Here is a 21,362-nt window from a genome sequence, read left to right as displayed (position 1 = left end):
TGTTGTTGCTTCAGGCATTGTATATATTATTCCCTCTTCATCGCACCTCTTGGAACAGAACCGCTCCCGGCTTCGTCCCACGCACAGCGCCGGCGCCTCCATGACGGACAATGTCGGGAAACTCTTCAGGCTCGAATACAGCACACAACCCTGTTAATCATGATAGCTCCTACCCTTCCCGCAACTCCGATGATCCACCCAGAGAACAAGAGGACTGGGATTCGACACGCCCGGGGGACGAAACAGTGCTCGCGGCAGACCCTTTAGGAGAGGCATTTGATGAATCGTGAGTTCATGCGCCGCCGATTGCCTTCCTTGCTGACTATGTGGCAGGATTTCATTCAAGCGCAAGCAGAAGGGTCCAGCTCGATTTGCTCTCTCGAACTTCTTTTCCTCCACCGAAACCACCTCTCACCCACCTCCACATACCCCTTTTGCAAACAATAATGGAACATCACCAAATCACACTCCACCACCTGCGACAGCGACGACTGCCAACGGAGGACTAGATGGGAATAAGCCTGGCGGACCGTTGGACTGGTACGTCGAGGGCCCTGGCCGACGAGTAGGCTATGACAACTTAACGGCTATCGATTGGATCTTCGAGTATACGAAAGAGCGCCAGCGGATACGTCACCTTTACGCCAGTAACAAAGGTCTTTTAGGCTATGTCCGCAAAGTTTTAGATGCCAGTCATATCTGGGTTATCTTAATAATAACGGGGATAGTTGTTGGTGTCATCGCGGCATGTATAGACATCGCAAGCAATTGGCTTGGGGATATTAAAACTGGCTATTGTCGTACTGGTGCCGAAGGAGGAAGATTTTATTTGAATAAGAGCTTTTGCTGTTGGGGCTACGATGGTCCGTTCTCCCGACCGCCACCTAGCCCGTACATGTATGGCTAACCCGTCTTCAAGATTTATCCGAGTGTCAACATTGGACGCCGTGGCGTAGTGCTTTCCATGTGAGATCCAAGAGTAGTGGATATGTGGTAGAATATATTTTTTTCGTTATGTATTCTGTAAGTACATTCTTTGCCCATGACGTTGGTTTCGCTAACCAGGATGCTAGATTCTCTTTGCAACAACCGCAAGCGTGCTCGTCAGAAAGTTTGCTGTATACGCTAAGCACAGTGGTATCCCTGAAATAAAAACCGTCCTTGGTGGTTTCGTAATCAAGCGATTCATGGGCGCTTGGACATTGTTGGTCAAATCTCTCGGCCTAGTATGTACTACCCTTCCCATCCACAGGTTGGTTATAATTACTTAACGGATATCTAGTGCCTTGCTGCCGCGTCGGGCCTATGGCTTGGGAAAGAAGGTCCATTAGTCCATGTGGCTTGCTGCTGCGCAAGTTTAATCATGAAGCCCTTCCCCAGTCTTAATCGTAATGAGGGTAAGTAGTATGATCCATAGAAGGAAATTAAGATAACTAATATACAATAACAGCGAGGAAACGTGAGGTTCTCTCCGCGGCGGCCGCAGCAGGAATTTCCGTTGCGTTTGGGTCTCCGATCGGAGGTGTGTTGTTCAGTTTGGAGGTACTGCACTACTCAATCATTTGTGTCGTACAGGGCTAATTTGTTGCTCCGTTTCCCAGCAATTATCTTATTATTTTCCAGACAAGACAATGTGGCAAAGCTTTGTCTGTGCCATGGTTGCAGCAGTGACATTGCATGCTCTCAACCCCTTTCGGACAGGCAAAATTGTGCTCTACCAAGTTACGTACAGCCGTGGATGGCACCGATTTGAACTTCTTCCGTTTGCTGTACTAGGTATATTTGGCGGATTGTATGGCGGTCTATTCATTAAACTTAACATGCAAATCGCTAGATGGCGAAAAGCGAGGGGCTACTCATACCCGATCATACAAGTGGTCCTTGTAGCACTCATCAGTGCTCTCATTAACTTCCCAAACATATTCATGCGAGCTCAGTTGTCTGAGCTTGTATATTACCTTTTCGCAGAGTGTGCGAACGTTCCTGACGATCAGTTCGGGCTTTGCAAAACGGGATCTGCATCTTTGGGCGTTATTGGCCTTCTGCTCCTGGCTGCAGTTCTCGGCTTCTTCCTTACCTCAATCACCTTCGGCTTAGATCTCCCGGCGGGCATCATTCTTCCTTCGTTGGCGATAGGCGCACTCTCTGGCAGAGCTCTTGGCATTGCATTTGAAATGTGGCAGAAAGCCCGGCCAGGCTTGTTTCTCTTCCGTAATTGCGAACCCGACATTCCATGCATTACACCTGGTACATATGCTATAGTTGGGGCAGCATCTGCCCTCGGAGGGGCAACTAGAATGACGGTGTCGATAGTGGTCATCATGTTTGAGCTTACCGGTGCTCTTACCTACGTCATACCAATTATGATTGCTGTGATGCTCTCCAAATGGTGTGGAGATACGTTTGGAAAACGGGGAATTTACGAGTCATGGATTCATTTAAATGACTATCCATTCATCGAACAAAAGGACGATGTTGTCCTTCCTGACGTTCCAGTGAGCCAGGTCATGACTAGTATCCATGACCTTTCGGTCATCACTGCTGTTGGCCACACAATCGACTCCCTCTTACATCTTCTCGAGACAACAAGCTACCGAGGCTTCCCTGTCGTCTCTGACACATCCAATCCTATCCTACTAGGCTATATATCCCGTAACGAACTTAGCTTCGCTCTTAAATCCGCCACTTCTCGAAGTTCCCGAAACCTATCTCCAGAAACCCCAGCCTTTTTCGCTCATCAACCCTTCGCCGATCCACTTGAAACCCTCGACCTTCGACCTTGGATGGATCAAACACCCATCACACTAAACAGCCGAGCCAGCTTCCTAATCGTCCTGAATATGTTCCAAAGATTAGGCCTTCGATATGTACTCTTTGTAAACAAAGGTGCTCTACAAGGGTTCCTGACGAAGAAGGACGTGTGGTATATTATCGAAGATGCGCAGAAGCGGAGGGCGCAAGGGCTTAGAGATAGTGAGATTGGAGAAGGGAATACGGAGGAGGAAAGAGGATTGCTAGGTAATGATGATGGCTATGATGACCACCATCATATAAGGACGTTTAGTCCAATTGAGACAAGACCCTCCCTATAGTGGTTTGTTTTGATGCGGAGTTTTGGGATTTTCAAGGTATCTGGGAATTTCTTTCTTTCTTTTTCTTTTATCGCATAGTACCATATACATCTGGTATTGGGTAAGGAGTAATCGTGGTTATTATGTATGAAGATAGGCAGCGATTTAGACCGTGCCCCATAGATACTTGAAACAGGAATGTCATCTGTTCAATCAACCTTTCTTACCACTTAGATGAGAAAAGGCCTATCCTTTTCTAAATATATTTACGCGAAAAAACCGTCGAACGACATACACATATGAATTTCATCTAATCATTAAGCAAAAACTTTTAAATCATGCACACGAGACTTTTTTTTTTTTTTTTTTTTTTTTTACCTTGCCTTACCTTCTATTACAATAAGAAAAGAGAAAAGCCCGAAAATAGGCGAGCCAGCCATCGCTCACCACAAACGACCAAAGCAAGAGGATTCACCGCAGTAAATCCCGTCCTTTAAAAGCGAGTCCCATTAACGCCCTGGATACCCTGTCCCAACTGACTTGCGACAACCGTCGCTTCTCTAACCGACCGCGCGAGCGTCCCCCTAACTCGTCCCTCTTCAAGAACCAACAAACCACCAATCGTGCATCCACCCGGGGTGCTAACCTTCTCTCTAATCAACGCCGGATGCTCACCATTCTGGACCATACCAGCGGTCCCACGCATGACCTGGGCAGCCATCATCTGCGCCTCTGCCCTCGGCAGTCCCATCGCAACAGCTCCGTCAGCCATCGCTTCCATAACCAAGGCTACAAATGCAGGGCCCGAGCCAGCGAGCGACGTGCACACATCCATCATTGATGGAGGAAGGGTGACCACCCTCCCGACGCGGGAGAATATCCAGGATATCAACACATTCCACTCCTCGGGGAGGGGTGGGGTGGAGGTGCCGATGACGGTCATAGATTCACGGACGATCGCGGCGGTATTGGGCATGGCACGAACGACACGGCACCGTTTTGATTCTGGAACCGTCGAGGTGGATGGGTATAATGTGTTCTCGATCTGGTCAACGGTTACGCCAGCAAGGATGCTGATTAGGAGTTTTCCCTCAAGCGCCTCAGTCATGCCAGGCACGCCGAGCACGTCCTGAAGCATGTATGGTTTGCAGCCGAGGATGACGACCTCAGCGTCATTGACGGCCTTGATGTTCTCGTTTTGCAGCACGGTCAATGGCATTGAGTAGCTTTCCAGGGCTTTGCGAACGCGTTTTGCGGATTCCGGCCGACGCACGCAGGCGATGAAGTTATTTGGGATCTTCTGCTCCGGGACCAGTTCTGATGGTGTGGTGGTTCCGGACTCTGAGGGGTATGCGGAGTGGCTCCTTGCCTCAGAGAGGGAGGCAAGTATGCCCGATAAGATGGCTATTCCCATAGTCCCTGGAGGAATTGATAGATCTTTGTTAGTGATGTATGCTTCTCCAGCAAATTGTGCGGGGCTCCCTCGTACCGCAGCCGAGGACTGTTAGAGTCACGTCGGACTTCTTCTGGGTCATGTTGACGGCATCGATATTCCTCTGAGCAACAGCCATGGTGGGCAGTATGCAACGGTTAGTTACGATTGAATTGGAAAGGATATTTCACAACGAAGAAATAAATAAACCTTATAGAGGTTGTATGTCGCAATAGTGTGGGGGATGGAGGAGGTCGGGCTAAGTCGTAAATACAGCGGATCCTCCTCCTCCTTAGGGCCATAGCCGAGTTCGGAAAGTTTTGGTGGAGCTGGAGCTTTTTTTTTTCTGCCGCTTCAAGGAGCAAAAATATTATATTTATTAAATCAATACGGAAGTTTACACCGCCTTAGAGCTACATACTGCATAGAATAGATCAATCTTCCATGAACCACGTCTAATAGACCAGACCATGGCCGTTTAATTTTTTGTTGCATTATGAGACTCTTATTACTACTCTATAATTCCTATCATCGCCCGCATCCAATATGGCTGACCCCTTCGAGGTGCGCATGCGCTTCACGACACAGCTCCAGCATCTAAGCGCCTCCGTCACATCCTCACAGAAAGCGGCTCACTATGCTCTCAAATACCGGGATATGGATGAGGACCTCCACTCCTGCATCCTAGAACAGCTAGAAATGGTAGCTATGCATACTGCCCGCTGCAGCATAAATTGAAAATTGAATTATGGACAAATTTCCTGATATCAACCGCTTTTTTTGGCTTTTTCTAGAATAGTATGAACAATCGCGCCAACATCATGTACTTCATCGAACACCTCTGCGACATGGCCACGAAGGAAAACCATCTTGAATTCGTCCACATGATGCAGCGAGATATCCTCCGAGTTGTTGACGCCGTCGCCCCTCCCGACGGCTCCGGCGCGGCAAACGTCAAACATGTTCGCCGCGTGCTCAACGGATTGCAGGCAAAATCATTCCTCTCCGCAGACACTGTCCGTGAAATCGATGCATTTCTAAAAGAAAGAGAAACTCACCCGGCACATCTTCTTGATCTTGAGCTTATAGAGCCCGGCCAGACGGCATCTGAAGGGGCTGATTCAGGAAAGGGCCCAGGCTCTGCGATGAGGCCGAGCGGCATGAAGGTGGACAAGCGACAGATCGAGCAGCGCATTGAGGAGGATAGAGAGCGGAACAAAAGGCTACGCGAGTCCATGTGGGCTGTTCCGGGGAATGATGCAGACGAGCTTGACAAAATGTGGGATGAAGTTAGTGATCTTGGGGAAGACGATTACTTGGCAGCTGAGGAGGAGGCGATGGAGAGGAAACGGATTGCAGAGGAGTATTACGATGCTTGATTCTATATTCTTTTTGATGGGTTGAGTTATTGGGATTTAATTACGGCATGGCGTTCTGGTTAGGGCTCTGGGCGTTGCTTTTTTATGCTTGATTGTTTCATTATCAAACGACACATGCAGGGTACTTATTTGGAGGGGCACATACAGAATAGAGCTCGCTCCGGTTGACACTACGATCACTATTTATTACCCGTATGTCACATCAAAGCTTGCTTAGCTATGAACCTAGTGTCTTCTCGCTATTATCCATAGGAGATTTACTTCGATAAATACCAAATTTACTACTATGATTACTCGATGTCCACGGCCACCGCAATACGCAGTAAATAGACCTGAGAAGAGATTAGGGCTAAACGCCCGGAGCAACATAATTCCGGCATACAGATTTCTGTCTAGGAAAGGAAAGGTCTGACCCATCCCACGAAGCTTGTGCCAGAACCAACCATTGATACAATTATTTGGACGGGGATTTTTCTTCTTCCCTTTTTCCTTATGTTGTCTCATATCGTCACAGCTGCCCGAGGCTTATTCGCGAGACCGGACCCTGGGGTCGAACAAGACACTCCACCCACCGTAGACCACACATCCGATCCAATTCCTGCGCATTCTTCACCCCAGATGGTGTCAGCTACTCGACGGGGTGTATTCCCTACTCCTGCTGCGGAGAAGTCGGCGGCAGCAGTGGCGGACTCATCACCAGCTACGAGGGGGAAGCGAAAGATTGCTACTTCGAATCATGGGGCGGAAAGCCAAGCACCTAAACGCAGGAAGCAGAGAGGTCCTAGCAACATGGGCTCACAAGCTACAAAACCCGCCGAGACAGAAAAGGGCGTTTTAAAAAAGTTGCCCTTTCGCACTACCGGTTCAAGCGACATTGTCGAGTCCGATATACAACCTAAAGAGGACACATTAAATGTTTCAATTAGTGCGCCTAATGTGGCTGACGAAGCAGCACCCAATTCCACTGCCAAGGCCACACATGTTCGCTTTGGGAGCGAGGAGCCCGCGCCGGTGCTCAATGGAGAGAATGAGCAATCTACGGAGGGAAAGAAGCCCAAGGAGTCTCACGATATGGAGGAGGACAGTGATGATGATGACGAAGCTCCTGAAACAATAGACAACGCTGCCCAGCTACGGAAGCTAAAAGAGAATGCCCGAAAAGAAGCGAAGACTAAGCAGAGGTTCGAATTGAAGATTCCGGTCTTGTTTCTAAAGGATGTAAGAGCCCTCCGCTAACAATAACCTACCAGGACCGATGCACTAAATAAAGAAAAACGAAGAGAGCGGGATCAACGCCTAAAAGCCCAAGCAGTCTCAAAACCCGCTCCTTCGAGTAAAGAACATACCCCGTCCATTCCACAAGATCTCCGCGCAAGCAAAGATGAAATTCTCTCCGAGAGCTCCGTGACGATACAAGGATCTATATCAAAACCCATCCGATCACTTCCCATGCTACTCCCAGATGAGATCTTGAACGCAGAACCTACATCAAACCATAGTAGAATCCCCACCCCACCATATGAGATGGATTCATCGTCCCTAGCCGACAAGATGTCGATATCGAAGTCGAAGAAACTTAAGTTTCTGGATAAGCTTGAGAAGCGGCCGAAGGACGTTAGGATTGGGGGAACGTCGATTCGTGTTCTGGAAAACTCGGGTAGTGGTGGTTTGCGTGGGGTCAGTTTACCGCCCAAGGCATCCAAGAGGAGCCGCCGGGCGCGTGAAAATCTGTTGACTGGAAGCCGCAGGTTGCCTGGCGGTGGTAGTTTAAGGAGGACGACGGGCGGAGCTTCGGGGTTTGTTCGAAAGTGATACTCCTATATTTTATGAGGTAGAGTGTTATCATAGAGTGTAAAGAGAACAGCAGCGTTTTGTATTATGGATTTGTTTCTGGCGTGATGGTTCCATCGAGCGGAGATATTTTGATACCCATATGGGTTATTTTTGTTTGGCTAAGCTTATTGAAGAGCGATTGTATTAATCTATTTACATACGCGCCTCCACATCCACGGATCCAATCATTCCCATCCTCGTTATTGTTGTGCTTGATGTCCACTGGATTTACAAGCCGCGGCCACAGTCGCATCTTCAGAGAACTGATATATGTATCATCTCCCGGGACCTGTACGGAGGGCACCTTATTGCGAGGTCAAATTAAGGTTTGTTTCACGTGTCAAGCCAAGCTTGAAAGCTTGGCTTTTGGGTGCTTATTAAGGAATTTCACCAGAGCAGAGGCTGCAGAACAGAGCAGAGCTGCTACCACTTTGATAGACCTTCAATTCTCTCCTCTCTCGGGCCATGTCTGAGCTATTGTGTGATTACAATTGGGACTAGAATCCATCTCTCTATCAGTCATGGGGTCGATAAGCAGAGAAACCTCTTTCCTGCTTGAGCGCCAGGGTTCAAGCTATCCATCTACGTCACAGGATGAGCCGCGCCCTCGTCGGATGGTTACCTTCGATCCCATCGCTCAAAGCAGGAGCAGTACATCAAATGATACAGCCACCTCAAGGGACTTCTTGAAGCCTCCCCATACACGCAACTCCCTAATGCAGAATAGCTCTGGCGGCAGTGGCGCTCCTGTCCTAGCTGCGCTCAACAGCAAGGTCCGTCGTCGGCACAGCCAGGGAGCTATCTACAACCCGGTAGCCACGGCTCCCCCTCCAGGCCATCCTAAAATTGGCCCTCAACGAACAACTAAAAATACTCAGAAGCTTAAATTGCTTCCCAATCCCGTTACCGGTGGAGAAGACCAATTCTCAGAAGAAGAGATCCCGAGAGAAGTGTATTCGCAGATCACCCGGATTAAAGAGCCAACTGCCAGAAAACATGCAGCAAGGCTAGGTAAAGCGGATCGGGACCGCGTCCCGCGCGTGACGGCATATTGCACTGCGAGTTCGTATACAATCGACGGCGTCGTACGGTTTCTTAAATCCCGTGCTGAAACGAGAGGCACTAATCCAAAGCTTTTCGATGAATGTGTTTATTCGCCGTATAACTATGACTATGAGCAGAAGAAAAAACGCTCCACTTTGCTTAAGGAAGATGAACAGGAAATACCAGCAGTCTCAGAAATTCCCAGTCAGGGACATGAGCCGCGGCGGTTTTCTGATAGTGAAATCGAGGTCGAAAGCCAGAGGATTCAGCAGCAAGAGGGGCTTATCGACTTACACGAAAACCACCACGGGCCACCAACAGACTCTTCTACCGATATATCTACCTCCCACGCTCTAGGACCTATATCCTCCGCTGACGACGCGAACGGGTCCGATTTCGATACATCAATCCATACTCCAGAAGTATTTCTTTTCGACTACGGCACTATAGTAATATGGGGCATGACACCTGCCCAAGAAACCCGCTTCCTCCGCGAGGTATCCAGATTTGCGACTGCAGTCCTCAGTAGCGAAGACACGCAGATCGAAAACTTCAATTTCTACTACACTCGCGACTACCAAGCTCGCATCTACAACGACTTCATCTCCCTACAAGATCCGCACAATTATATGACTAAGCTCGCCATCTCCCACGCCCTCTCCCAATCCGTCAAGACGTCGCTCTTCGAGGACCTGGTTTCGGAAACCATCGCGAAGACCTCACCGCTGCCCGCACAGATTGCAGAGACGGGTAGCGTGAACCTCACGCGTAGACAGATTAATATGCAAATTGGCGAATTGTTTATTCTACGGATTAATATACATCTGCAAGGGTCTGTTTTGGACAGCCCTGAACTTATGTGGGCGGAGCCACAGTTAGAACCCGTCTATCAGGCCGTACGTAGCTATCTGGAGATGGACCAGCGGGTGGGATTGCTAACAGAGAGGCTGGATGTGATTGCGGATCTGCTTGCGATTTTGAAGGATCAGTTGAGTCATCGGCATGGGGAGTATCTGGAGTGGATTGGTAAGTGCAAAATCATCCCCATCCATGTTGGTTTTACCTGATGAATACATTTCACCCGTCATGTTCTTTATTTTATTTTATTTTTTGATACTCAAGACTCGAAACCAACTGACATTTGTACAAAATTTAGTAATCATCCTCATCGCCGCTGAAATTGTCGTTGCGGGCATAAACATCGTAGTTGACCTGTATGCAGGAGTCGATTAGAACAACCACACACCATGGAGAGCGAGCGGTAAATAAACCATCCCATCCCACGACGCCTCTTAAACATCAACAATCATGATATACTTCGGCTACCCTAACCTTCCGCCCTCAAAGCCTTGTATATTTACGTGTGTCTACATTTCAAGATCCTATTTCATACGACCGTCTGTCCACGCTGTATATCTGTATTATGTATACTGTACATATCTTCACATTATTCCTAGATATCCATATCTCTCCGGTACAACGAGTTACGCAGCCTTATCTTCATTTCAATTCCAAGTTCGAATTTCCTTCTCTATTTTACTCCCTCTCACATGCACGCTACTTAGTTCTCTCACCCAGCCTCATCAAGATCATTATGGTTGTATTTTACCGCTCTATAGGGAATGTATTATTATCTTGCCCTTCTTTTCTATTGACTTGTCCATTTGAGGTAGTATGAACACTCGTAGTTCATTTGATTAGATACGCAACTAAATAATAGAGAATAAACGATCAGATGGACACCAGACGGGGCTACGTACGTAAAACCGATTCATGAGTAAGGATTATCGTTGGCTTCTTTTCTCTCTTTGGCCCCCCATCCCTCCACCTCTCCCAAGCTTTCATCCAGGAATGATACGGATGGGCAAAAGAAGAAGTTTGAATATACGAACCCAACCCATTCCAGGTGCGGAAAAGCGAAGGTCTCTATGGAACGAAATACCAACAAGACAACAAACGAGCTTTATATATATATATTTCATGTTTCATTTCAGTTTTTCATTTCATCCCATCCCATTCTCATTCCATATCCCCGTTCTAAAATTTAGGGGTTTCAAGATATGACAAGCGCAGCAAGCATTCGCAAAAGGCGAGAAGAAAGAGAGAAAATACAAGGAACTACGACAGCGAACACTCAGCGCTGAAGCAAAATTTCCACGCTCATACCATGTGGGATACGCATATTCTAACCGGACAGGGCAGAAATGAGCTATCACACATCGAGGAATCTCGCGGATGGCTGAGAGAGATAGTAACAATGCAGGTGGTATGCCACAAGTGCATGCGGCTAGTTTGCGAGGAACAAAAATAGGATGACGGCAAAACAAAGGGGGGAAAGATTAAGCACCGAACCGCCTGCATAGGAGGGGTGAGAAGAAGGGGAAATTACAAAAAGTATTTGACAGTAGATTTGAACAGAAATGAAGGAGAAAATACCGACCCAGTGTGCGCCTAGGAGAGAAGGAAAAAATGAAAGAGTGAGAGCCAAGAGAAAGGGAATGAGGGCAGAAGAGCCAATCCTAAAGTGTGGAGGGAAAGAAACCTCACACACAAAGGTTGCTTCCTGGTGAAAGAACAGCAATTTCGGATTTTTTAAAGGAAAAAGCTAGGCAGGGAGGGAATTAGATGGCTAAACAAATACGGGAGGCAAAATGGAGGGAATAAGGAATATATTTGGGGGATTAAACTGGAAACATAGCATATTACCGATGACAAATGTGCCATGTGGGAATAATACATGGCCCCGTCTAAAGGACGAAAAGTGCTGGAAGATAAACGACGAGACGGACAGGGGGGATGCGAGGCCGGGGAGACGGTTGAATGACAGGTTGTATATCATAGACCCCTTTGGAGGCCAGGAATCAACGCCCATCAAAATAAAAGAAAGCGGACAAAGTAAATGGTGGCTTCGTTCCTCCCTCTGTTTTCATCCCCTTCTTTAGTTACGTATTATATTATTGCAAGCCATCCCTACTCTCGCGCCGGTCTCCGTACTGCCTTTTCGTCGCTGGGTCTAACGATTCCCAATGCTCCGCAAGTGCACGATCGACATCAGCAGGCGTAATATTCGTCTCGGGACCGTACGCGTCAACCAGGTCATGGATGACCTTGTCCCGTGTACGGTTGGTGAAGTCCTCAAAGGCAGATATATATCGCTGATTGGCGTGTTGAGGCTCCTGGATTACGGCTGCCGTAGGGCCTTGGGCTTGGACAAAATTGTTGCCGCTGCCGCAATGGTGTCGGTGGTGGTGGCTATTGTTGTGATTGGTGGGAGATTGGGCGAGAGGGGGCTGGCGGTTATAATGATGGTCTATTGCTGAAGAGGAAGATATGGGAACGGGTGGTGGGTTATAGTGTTTTATACGGCTGTCGAGGTCGTGGGTGGTAGGTGGGGAACGGCGTCTAGTAGCTGGCAGGAGAGGTGGGAGTGTGGTGGAGGTGTTCATGTTCAGGTTCATGAGGTCGATGTCTTTGTCTGGCGTGTCGAGGTTGGCAGTGAAGTCGTCGGCGCGGCGGCTACGTTTCACTCGAAGAGGGCGTTCCTGGGGCTATATATAGGAAGAAGGATAATAGAGAGATAATGTTAGCAAAAAAGGTCCCAGCAGAACAAAGCGCAATGCAACGAACGAGCCAGAGCGGGGAGCTTCGGAGGCAGCGTACAGTTGGCGGATGCCCCTCGGAGCTCCCTTCAGTGCCATCATCCATGTAATCAATTCCGTAAGACGCACGCTTGACACACACGGAAGAAGAGCCTTCCCCCGCTCCTCCCGCTCCTCGTCCGCGATTCGCATGCGCCGCGGGCGTGTAATGAGGATCCATCTCCTTCAACAACGCCACAGTACGCGCGCGCAACTCCGTACTAATCCCCTGTTCCTCAGCCATGCCCGTCAACACCGCCAGGCGCTCGAGAAGCATACAGGACTCTAGTCGCATTTTCTGTATGTAGCGGTGACCCTGAGCGTTGCGGATTCGCATTGCGTCGTTGGCGGCTTCGACTTCGTTCAGGCGTTTTTTCAGCTCGATACATTTGCGTTTGTAGGCCGCTTCTATGCTAGGTGGATTTGGCGGGGCGGGGGCATTATTATGGGTGTGGTTGTTGTGGTGGGTAGAGCCCTTTGGAGGGCCCTCGTGGCTATCCATGGCAGGTGTCGTTCGTCTCTTGCACTTTGCAGAGAGATAGACAAGATTTTAGTTAGATAATGCCTCATGCAGTCAAATAATCGAAACTTTAGATTTACCTGGGCTCCTCAGCGTGCCTCTCACCCGCCTTGGCTGCTCGTGGAATTCTGTTTTCGTGCCCGTGCCGGAGTGCAAGGAACAGGGCGCCAGTTGCCGTAAGACGGGTGTAGATTTGTGGCAGGTCAACGTTCCGGATGGATGTCCACGGGAATTGAAGGGGCATACACAAGCACGAGTTGGCAAAATAACGCAAACTGGATGGCCGATAAAGGGTGTGGAACCGGGTTTGAATTGCTTTGAGAGTCGTTACTCAGGCGCCGCTTGGTTCGCTTATGGCGTGTTCTCGAGATTCTAAGCGTTCTGCCGCGAGGATGCACTACCAAGCTAGTTAGCGTATCGGCTGTATTAATATTACTCCGAAGGCGGTGATAGACGTGGCTGGCAGATACGAAACAAGAAAAGATGCTACCTATATATATATATAATCCCTCTCAACCAAGAGAGAGCATTACAATATCGGGGGGTTTTTCTTATTTAGTTTCATACGCAAAAACCCAATATATACTTCTCCAAGTAGAAACAACAAGTGTCAAGACGTAATCACCGCTTAGGAAACCACACCAACCCAATCATCAGTAAATATGAGAAACAGAAAAAAAAAAAGGAAATCAACATATGCAAATCGTTAAGACTCAGCATAACCATACATGAACCGTGACGGGGAACAAAAGAAACAAGACCAGAAATAAGATACTGTTTACAAACGCGGCTCACTGATGCAAGATGACAAGATAAACAGTGCATCAGAAAGCCAAAAATTAGACGCCAAGAAGTATAGAAATACGACGAAAAACCCGACTAGCTCGCTGCTCAAACGATTTGTGCTAAATAGGATATATTGATCGCACGCTTCCAGGTATATAGATATGACTTAAACGAATGGAAAGGGAAAGGAAAAGAAGGAAAAAGGGCAATGACAAGGCCTTGATGATAGGCAGAGATAATGAAAACGAGAGAAAAAATGGTAGAATGTCGTCAATCATAACCAGTATGTAAATCGGTCCCAAAATGACCTTTCTCTATCTAGCGTCGTAAAAGATATGATCAAAGTTTGTCGGAAATCGTTCATTTTTCGTGTTTCAATGAAATTTCACGATTCAGGCTTCTTTTTTTCTCGGTGTTTTCGTCGTCTTGGTTGGTAATTTTATAGGACTCCGGGAATCCCGATAGCGTCGTTGGGTGGGATTTCTGATCTGAGGGTCACCACGACCGCGGGCGGGTGGGTTTAGGGGGGAAATATTCGTGTAGGAACCAAGGAAATGACATCACAGTCCACAGACACCCTTGGAAAATTTTAACCGGTGTTCGATAGGTCGAGGGGGCTAAAGCGAAACACTGTCCCTTCATTTTTGTCATGTGCGGTTGCTTTCGTTTTACCTTGTTGAACTACAGCAACAATAATAATAATAATGGACATAGAAATTCTCTTCAAAACAACATCAAGAACGGAATTGCTGTTTCATTTCAGGACCAGTAACAAGTTCTTCACCAGGAGGTTCCTATTTACTGGTTTAGCGATGTATCCGTCCATCCCCTTTGACAAATATGATTCCGCATCACCCTTTAGGGCATTCGCTGTCATCGCGATGATAGGGACATCAAGTTTCAACGTGTTCCGTATCTCCATGGTGGTTTTCACGCCATCAAGGACGGGCATGTTGATATCCATCAAAACGGCGTGGTAGGAAAACGGTTTCGCCCGCAGCAGTTTTAACGCTTGGGCACCATCATAAGCAGCGTCGATTCTCTCAAAGCCCAAGTTGTTCAATAACTTTAGCATGACGGCTTGGCTTATCTTGTTGTCCTCGACCAACATAAGTTGCTTACCGGAAGCAATGGTTCTGAGCTCCTCAATCGGCTCCACCGTGGCCGGAGAGCATTCTTCCGAATCACTCGAACTGGACGCCATGCTCACTTTCCCTAATCGCACGTAAAACCAAAAGATGGAACCCCGTCCGCTTTTGTTGGGATGATATCCGATTGAGCCTCCCATAAGGTCAACTAGATTTCTGCAGATCGCTAGTCCGAGGCCGGTTCCTTGGTAATGCTCGCCGGTTTCGCTGAGAGACTGAGCAAAAGGGTCGAAAAGATGTTTCGCAGTGGCAGAAAGCACCCCAATTCCCGTATCGATAACTTCAGTATAAATATGGAGGGCTGATCCCTTGTCATCCTTTAGGACAGCCGTGACGTGGATCGACCCGGATTCGGTAAACTTGGCCGCGTTCACAAGTAAGTTCTGGAGTATCTGTTGATACCGCGTAGGGTCACCTTTGCAGAATTCTGGTATATCCTCGGCTATTTCGGACGTCAGCGTCACCCCAGGCTTTAACAAGTTCCTGCACTGTTGGAGCGAAACATTTTGGATTTCTCGTACGTTCAACAGGTCTGAATTGAGGGAGAATGTTCCAGAGGAGAGCTTGGAATAGTCAAGAACATCGTTGATGACACGCAGGAGGATGGATCCTGAACGCTCTACTATCTCAGCAAATTCGCATTGCTTAGTAGTCAACCCAGTGTCTTTAAGCAAGGTCAGGGCAGAGAGCATTCCGTGCATCGGGGTGCGGATTTCGTGGCTCATATGAGCCAAAAACTCGGACTTGAGCTTGGCGGATTCTTCGTAGGCGGCGATCAAGCGGTCCTCCGTTTCCTTCCTATCTGTTATATCGCGCGTGATTTTACTGAAGCCGATCAAGACGTTGAAGCGGTAGACGGGGCTGATGACAACGTTGGCAAAGAATTTGGAGCCGTCTTTGCGAACACGCCAACCCTCATCCTCTAGCTTGCCATCCAATATGCATTTGGCAAGCTCTTTGCGTGGCTTGTCTTTCATACGGTCCTCCGCAGAGTAAAATACTGAAAAATGCTGCCCGATAATTTCCTCTGTAGTGTAACCCTTGAGGGCCGAAGCTCCTCCATTCCAGGTAGCCACAATCCCTTCAGGTGTCAACATGAAGATCGCAACATGCTTAACGCTGTCGATCAGCTGCTTGTAGACATCTGGCGAGTCGAGAGACGGGTTGACGCCATCGCCCGCGCTGTGTAGCTTTGTAATATCGCAGCTCTCCAGCGTAACATAGATGAGGGAGTCGTTTTCAAAGACAGGTGAGATTCGCAAATTGCAGTAGTAAGCGTGCGAGTCCACTTCAATGCTATCAATTTTGCAGGCGCTCTTGAGCAAGATCGCCTTGTCGATTCCTCTTCGAAGTTCATCGGTGCTGGTCACGGGGATTTTGGAGGGGTGGAGGTCATACACGCTGGCGCCGATGCACTCATCGCGGGGGAGCCCACAAAAGTCAAGTTGGCTGCGAGATATCTCGACGATATTGAAGGAAGGGTCCAAAACAATAGTCGGAACTGGCGATAAGGAGATAATTCTGTCCATTATACTTGGACAAGAGGGCGGGCATTGGGGAACGACATCGGATGATGCAACCGATACAACCTTTGAGCGGATTGCAAGGGCGGATTTGAGCTCAAGAGTAGGTGGGTTATCGGACTTCATGTCCAATTATAGTGGATACGTACTATTCATTCTTGGTCAAAGTGAGGCGCCAATGAAGGGAAAAATAAGGAAATCAATGGAAAGGGACAACAGCAGCAGGTAGCTAGAGATATAGAGTAAGTAAAGTGGCGACGATTAAGAAACAAATCCCACCCGCTCGCTCTCTCCGTATGAGCTTCGGGGCTTGTATTCCTTCGTCTTGGTGAAGAGTGAATCGACCCACGGCTTATTCATTCCTCAGTGCTCACTGCCTAACGTTCCAGACCAGGTGGATTTTCTTGGGCCAGTAGTACGTTACTGTGTCGCCCATCAGCCAGCCCAGGCTTGCATGGTTTTAAGGGGGTTTTTTATGAGAACCGATGACATATCCGACACAATCGTCGTGCCTTATCAAGGCAATAGGAAAGCTGAATTAGAGGCTTCCAGCCAATGAGCAGTCATAAATTGGGATGGCAGAAAATTACACTCATTGTGTCGTCGCCTCCAGACGAGGAGATAATAAGAGCCTGTGGAAATGAAGACCGTGTCTCCAGCTATTTATTCAACTCCATTCCCAACATGTTCTGCCCGACATCTCGAGTCAGACAATACGACCCACCAATCATTTAGCCTCCCTCACTTCTTTAGCAAACTCTACCGTTGTTCGCAACCATGACATCATAAACCAACAGACGCTAGAAAGCTTGGCCAATGTGGAGATCATTCTTGGCAATGCTCTGTACTGTACTTCACAGAGACCGCATGCCTCGCTCTGTGCGAGTCAGTTAACGTATTTCACCCCTTTTTGAGACACACGACATGTTGAGACGCTTTGTACCATCATCCTAAATCTTTGAATCAAAATGTACTCTCTCATACTAAATTAGTGTGATGGTACAAAGCGTCTCATAATGTGGTGCGGCTCGAAAAATGGAGAAAGTCGCTACACCTAACTACGGGGAACCCTGCAAAGTGGTAGTTACCTGAGTCTCTTCCAATGTGTCTCCCCATCGGGCAGCATTCTGCAAAATCCTCGCCTGAGGGGCTATTGCTGGTTGGTGGGAACTGCTTGAAAGTGGTGGTGGGCAAGCATATATTAATTTTGATACTACTACTCCAGCTATCATTGGATTTTGCTTTAACTCAAATCATAATTTTTATATTTGTCTTCTTTTTTCATTGAACAACTTAAACTAACCCTACGCTAGGCCTTGGGAAGTATATGCGTTTTTTGCGTTCATCAAATCCAGACTAACCCACGCCTTTCCAACGTCTTATTTTCCCTTCACCCCTTTCGCTCTCATTATATTATACTCCTGCTTTCACCAACCCCCTCCCTCGCCCGGGGGCACCCCCGCGAACCTCTTCTATTCTTTACCTGAGAACAGAAAAATCATTGAAATTCCTGTGCATATATCTATATCTATCTCTATATAGAAAAAGAAACACAATAGCCATCACCACTAAACTACTAATCCTCTGTTCGCCTGTCAATGTGCCCCCCTTGTATTTCCATTTACTCCTCCGAGAAATAACAAAAACAAATATACATATGCATATATGAATATATGAAGCTTCGCCATGCTGCACGCGATTTCCGACCAACCCAATGCCAATGCCATCGCCATTATATGTGATATCAATATTTATTAGGTCCCAAGAGTCACCAAATCAACAATCACCGACCATTCGCATCAGCACTACTGCTGACATCGGTGAAGGCATCCTGCATTTCCAAGTCCTGGATAGAGTTGTGTGACGCGGTAGGTACGGGCTCAGTGGCTTCGGCTGGAGGCGGGGAAATGACTGCTACTGACGAGGACGGGGACGACGACGAGGACAACGACGAAGATGATTCCGCTTCAGCGACGGAGGAAGATGAGGCGTGGTTATGAGTATTATCATTGCGGTGATGGTGGCAATGGTGGGGGTCGTTGAACTGGTGATGCGTATTGCTACTGATATTGCTGAAGCCTAGTTCTGCGGTGCTGGACTGGCTATCGGAGTCTGAACCCGGGTCGTCGAAGGCATCATCGGGCGGCGCAAAGGACCAGACCTAAAGCTTTGGTTAGTGTTCTGGAAAACCTTACAATAAATGAATAAAGAGCAAAACGGGGCGTGCATCTGGAAATATTACACTCACCTCCATAATAGTCCTACCCGCCCTCGTCGCCATAACCACCGCCTTTTCGTCCTCAAACGCAACCCTCCACACCGCCTCCGCCGGCTGACTCAACTCTCTCACCAGCTGTCCCGTTCTCAAATTCCAAATCTTAACCCGCCCATCACTCCCACCGCTCACAATGCGATTATCATCGAATTGTAAACTCGTGATGCTATTATCGTGGGCTGCCAGTCGGTGGATGGCCGCCATGCGTAGCAGGGACCAGACACGGACAGACCCGTCCGAACCACCAGTGACAAGCGTATCGCCACGCATCTGCAGCTGGCCAACAAGAGACGTGTGCCCCTGTAATATGGCATGGCACTGGCCTGTTTGCGGGTCCCAGATGCGTACGCTCGTGTCCAAGCTACCAGTCGCGATCCGCTTGCCGTCGAATGCGATGGCGTAGATTTGGCTGAAGTGGCCGGCTAACGTCCTCAGACAGCGCCCTTCGGATATGTTCCAGATCTTCGCGGTTGTGTCGTAGCTACCCGAGACGACAAGATCACCATGGATGCCCAAGCAGCGGACGCTGGCTTGGTGGCCGACAAGGACGTTTTTGCATACGCCCTTGACGAGGTCCCATATTCGTAAGGTCGTATCGCGGGATCCTGAAATGGCTGTAGTTGCATTTGACATTTTTAAACAGCGCACGGTGGAGGTATGTCCTCGCAGCTTGTGGATGTTCTCACTATACCCGGGTGTTAACTAGATCGTCATACTTGTGTTTGATGATAAGGTGGACAAAAAACATACCCAGTAGCCATGTTCCAAACACGTACGTCGCGGTCACATCCACCACTGACAAGAATATCATCCCACGGTACCATAGCCCAAACGCCCATGACATGCCCTTGTAACGTCCGCTGATGCTCACCTGTTGTATTAAATATGTGAATCTTGGCATTATCCAGCGCGACGGCGATGTACTTGGAGGTCAAATGCAGGCTTGTAACAACGCCATGATCAGGCGTGATGTGTTTGGTGAAGACATGTCCACCCTTTCTCCAGGCCGCTTCGACCATGTATCTCTGTTTAAAATGAGATCTGTAGCTTTTGGTCTTCGCCCTGCGTTTTCGGGAATGGTTTCCTAACGACGAGGGTGCTCTGGATGTCGTAGGCGTCGTAGCTCTGCTATTATTCCTTGCGGAAGGGCCGTCGCTGCTCTGCCAAGGTCGTTGCGCGAACCGGGGATCGTACGGGTTTGGAGGAAGGGTGAATGAGAATGGTTCAGAATCCTCCTGGGTGTCTTCGGACATGGTTCTGTAAGCGTGATTATCACAAAGGAGCTTCCAGGTCATATCATCATTCAAAAGCTCATGCCATCGTATTGATACTTGTGATGCTCGAGCAAGAGTTTTGGGATCATCGATAAATGAAAGGATCTGTTGATTCTCATTAGCATAAAGGCTCCGCAGGGCGGCTAGAACATAGAAAAAATAAAGTAACGAGAATCAAAATATTTACCCTCAAACATAGCTCATTCGGAAGCACTTTAAATGGATCCTTCTTCAACCGCGGGCTGACGAAGTGATAGACAAAACTGAGTTGCTGATTATCACATAGATTCAGGATCTCCGCCAGAAACCTCTGGCCCTCCGCCCGCCCTAGCAAGCTGAAATGCTGTCTCGCATCCCGCAAAAATGTATCCTCGTCTTCGCCAGCGCTCTGCCAGCTAGGGGCTCGCTGGTGCGGTGCCGGGCTTGGGGCGGGAGTCGGAGGGGAAGCGGGAGCAGAAGGGTGGAGGTTGTGAAAGGGAGAGATGGCCTTGTTAGGGGTGTGCAACGGTTTAGGGCGCGAGTGTACGGAGGAGGACGAGCTGTTTGTCGACCTTCTGCGAGTGGTTATAGTCGGTAGGGCAGCAGAGGAGTTATCATCGCTCTCCTCATCCGGATCTATCATCGTGGCTCGCCGCGACGAGGAATAGCGAGGGAAATATCTCGGCTCCATGGGTGCCGGAGGAGAGGGTTTTTTGGGTGGAGAACAAGATGCAAGCTCTTAGGGGTGAGAGTGTATTTAAGAGAGGTATCGTCAACGAGGACGTAGACTCTCTGACTCCTTGAGTTGGGATTTCGAGATCCCTCATGTATCGACAGTGGCGGCGGGCTGCTGTTGGGGGCAGGCGAGAGGTTGCCTTGTCTCGTGCCAAACCAGGGCCAGGGGAGGACGAAACCCCGACAGCGCTTAGAACACGGCTAACCAGTCTGGCCGGACGAGAGACCGCTTTTTTGCCTTTGCCGGGTGGTTTCACACAAAGGACAGTTATAGTGGCGGAGGGAGAGTTCTTGATATGGAGGTGGTTGAGGTCGAAGAATAGAGCTGCAGTCGGAGTGGGAAAAAAAATGAGGTGGTTGAGGTTATTTAAGGGAGGCTGGCCGCATACAGGCTGGCATGTCACCGGTACCTCGAGATGCAGCTTAACTAGGCGCAGAGTCAAGTACTAGTGACTTCTTGATCGAACAATTGCCGTTCGCGTGATTTTCTCGGCTATAGTCCAACAGATGAAAGAACTTCTATCTATTTTCTAAAAAGGCCTTTATACATCCTTTCTATAGTGGGTTTGATCATGCAGCCGGCAGCTAAATCGCAGCCAAGGACCAAGGGGATGCTTAACTTACCGATTTTGAGTTCAGAGCGAGGAACTTCTTGAAAGCAGCGTTCGTATTTGGACGAAGCTATTTAATTAATTGAAGTATCTACAAGCATAAGAAGTAAACAA

At 48.4% G+C, this 21,362-nt stretch overlaps 8 protein-coding genes across 8 annotated transcripts; 4 read left to right on the top strand and 4 right to left on the bottom strand.

Moving 5' to 3' along the window:
• Nucleotides 1-110: 110 nt before the first annotated feature.
• BDCG_02583 (chloride channel 3) lies at nt 111-3,092 on the top strand (the record flags this gene model as incomplete). The annotated part of the gene is made up of 7 exons (XM_045418127.1): nt 111-286; nt 334-863; nt 920-1,023; nt 1,074-1,226; nt 1,283-1,397; nt 1,451-1,522; nt 1,624-3,092. 7 exons carry the CDS (start codon nt 111-113, stop codon nt 3,090-3,092), a joined length of 2,619 nt encoding a protein of 872 aa, XP_045274778.1.
• A 329-nt stretch (nt 3,093-3,421) lies between these two features.
• BDCG_02582 (pyrroline-5-carboxylate reductase) lies at nt 3,422-4,833 on the bottom strand. The gene is made up of 2 exons (XM_045418126.1): nt 4,561-4,833; nt 3,422-4,490 (listed from the first exon to the last, which is right to left on the bottom strand). Exons 1-2 carry the CDS (start codon nt 4,640-4,642, stop codon nt 3,565-3,567), a joined length of 1,008 nt encoding a protein of 335 aa, XP_045274777.1. The 5' UTR covers nt 4,643-4,833; the 3' UTR covers nt 3,422-3,564.
• On the top strand, nt 4,127-6,287 carry BDCG_02581 (CTD kinase subunit gamma). The gene is made up of 2 exons (XM_045418125.1): nt 4,127-5,205; nt 5,298-6,287. The coding sequence occupies exons 1-2, from the start codon at nt 5,050-5,052 to the stop codon at nt 5,880-5,882; spliced, it is 741 nt and encodes a 246-aa protein (XP_045274776.1). The 5' UTR covers nt 4,127-5,049; the 3' UTR covers nt 5,883-6,287.
• A 16-nt stretch (nt 6,288-6,303) lies between these two features.
• On the top strand, nt 6,304-8,060 carry BDCG_02580 (uncharacterized protein). Its single transcript, XM_045418124.1, has 2 exons — nt 6,304-7,063; nt 7,133-8,060. The coding sequence occupies exons 1-2, from the start codon at nt 6,375-6,377 to the stop codon at nt 7,692-7,694; spliced, it is 1,251 nt and encodes a 416-aa protein (XP_045274775.1). The 5' UTR covers nt 6,304-6,374; the 3' UTR covers nt 7,695-8,060.
• A 13-nt stretch (nt 8,061-8,073) lies between these two features.
• Nucleotides 8,074-10,701, top strand: BDCG_02579 (Sad1-interacting factor 2). The gene is made up of 2 exons (XM_045418123.1): nt 8,074-9,785; nt 9,916-10,701. The coding sequence occupies exons 1-2, from the start codon at nt 8,237-8,239 to the stop codon at nt 9,990-9,992; spliced, it is 1,626 nt and encodes a 541-aa protein (XP_045274774.1). The 5' UTR covers nt 8,074-8,236; the 3' UTR covers nt 9,993-10,701.
• Nucleotides 10,702-11,713: 1,012 nt separating this feature from the next.
• BDCG_02578 (uncharacterized protein) lies at nt 11,714-12,899 on the bottom strand (the record flags this gene model as incomplete). The annotated part of the gene is made up of 2 exons (XM_045418122.1): nt 11,714-12,307; nt 12,420-12,899. The coding sequence occupies 2 exons, from the start codon at nt 12,897-12,899 to the stop codon at nt 11,714-11,716; spliced, it is 1,074 nt and encodes a 357-aa protein (XP_045274773.1).
• A 1,558-nt stretch (nt 12,900-14,457) lies between these two features.
• BDCG_02577 (sensor histidine kinase/response regulator Fos-1) lies at nt 14,458-16,500 on the bottom strand (the record flags this gene model as incomplete). Its single annotated transcript, XM_045418121.1, has 1 exon — nt 14,458-16,500. The coding sequence occupies one exon, from the start codon at nt 16,498-16,500 to the stop codon at nt 14,458-14,460; it is 2,043 nt and encodes a 680-aa protein (XP_045274772.1).
• A 1,038-nt stretch (nt 16,501-17,538) lies between these two features.
• Nucleotides 17,539-21,301, bottom strand: BDCG_02576 (F-box and WD-40 domain-containing protein CDC4). The gene is made up of 4 exons (XM_045418120.1): nt 20,111-21,301; nt 19,400-20,028; nt 18,623-19,334; nt 17,539-18,535 (listed from the first exon to the last, which is right to left on the bottom strand). Exons 1-4 carry the CDS (start codon nt 20,591-20,593, stop codon nt 18,158-18,160), a joined length of 2,202 nt encoding a protein of 733 aa, XP_045274771.1. The 5' UTR covers nt 20,594-21,301; the 3' UTR covers nt 17,539-18,157.
• Nucleotides 21,302-21,362: the final 61 nt, after the last annotated feature.

The sequence above is a fragment of the Blastomyces dermatitidis genome (genome assembly GCF_000003525.1).
Source record: "Blastomyces dermatitidis ER-3 genomic scaffold supercont1.3, whole genome shotgun sequence".
Lineage (NCBI taxonomy): Eukaryota > Fungi > Ascomycota > Eurotiomycetes > Onygenales > Ajellomycetaceae > Blastomyces > Blastomyces dermatitidis.
The sequence above is the reverse complement of the archived record's forward strand: the minus strand, read 5'-3'. Positions and strand labels throughout refer to the sequence as shown.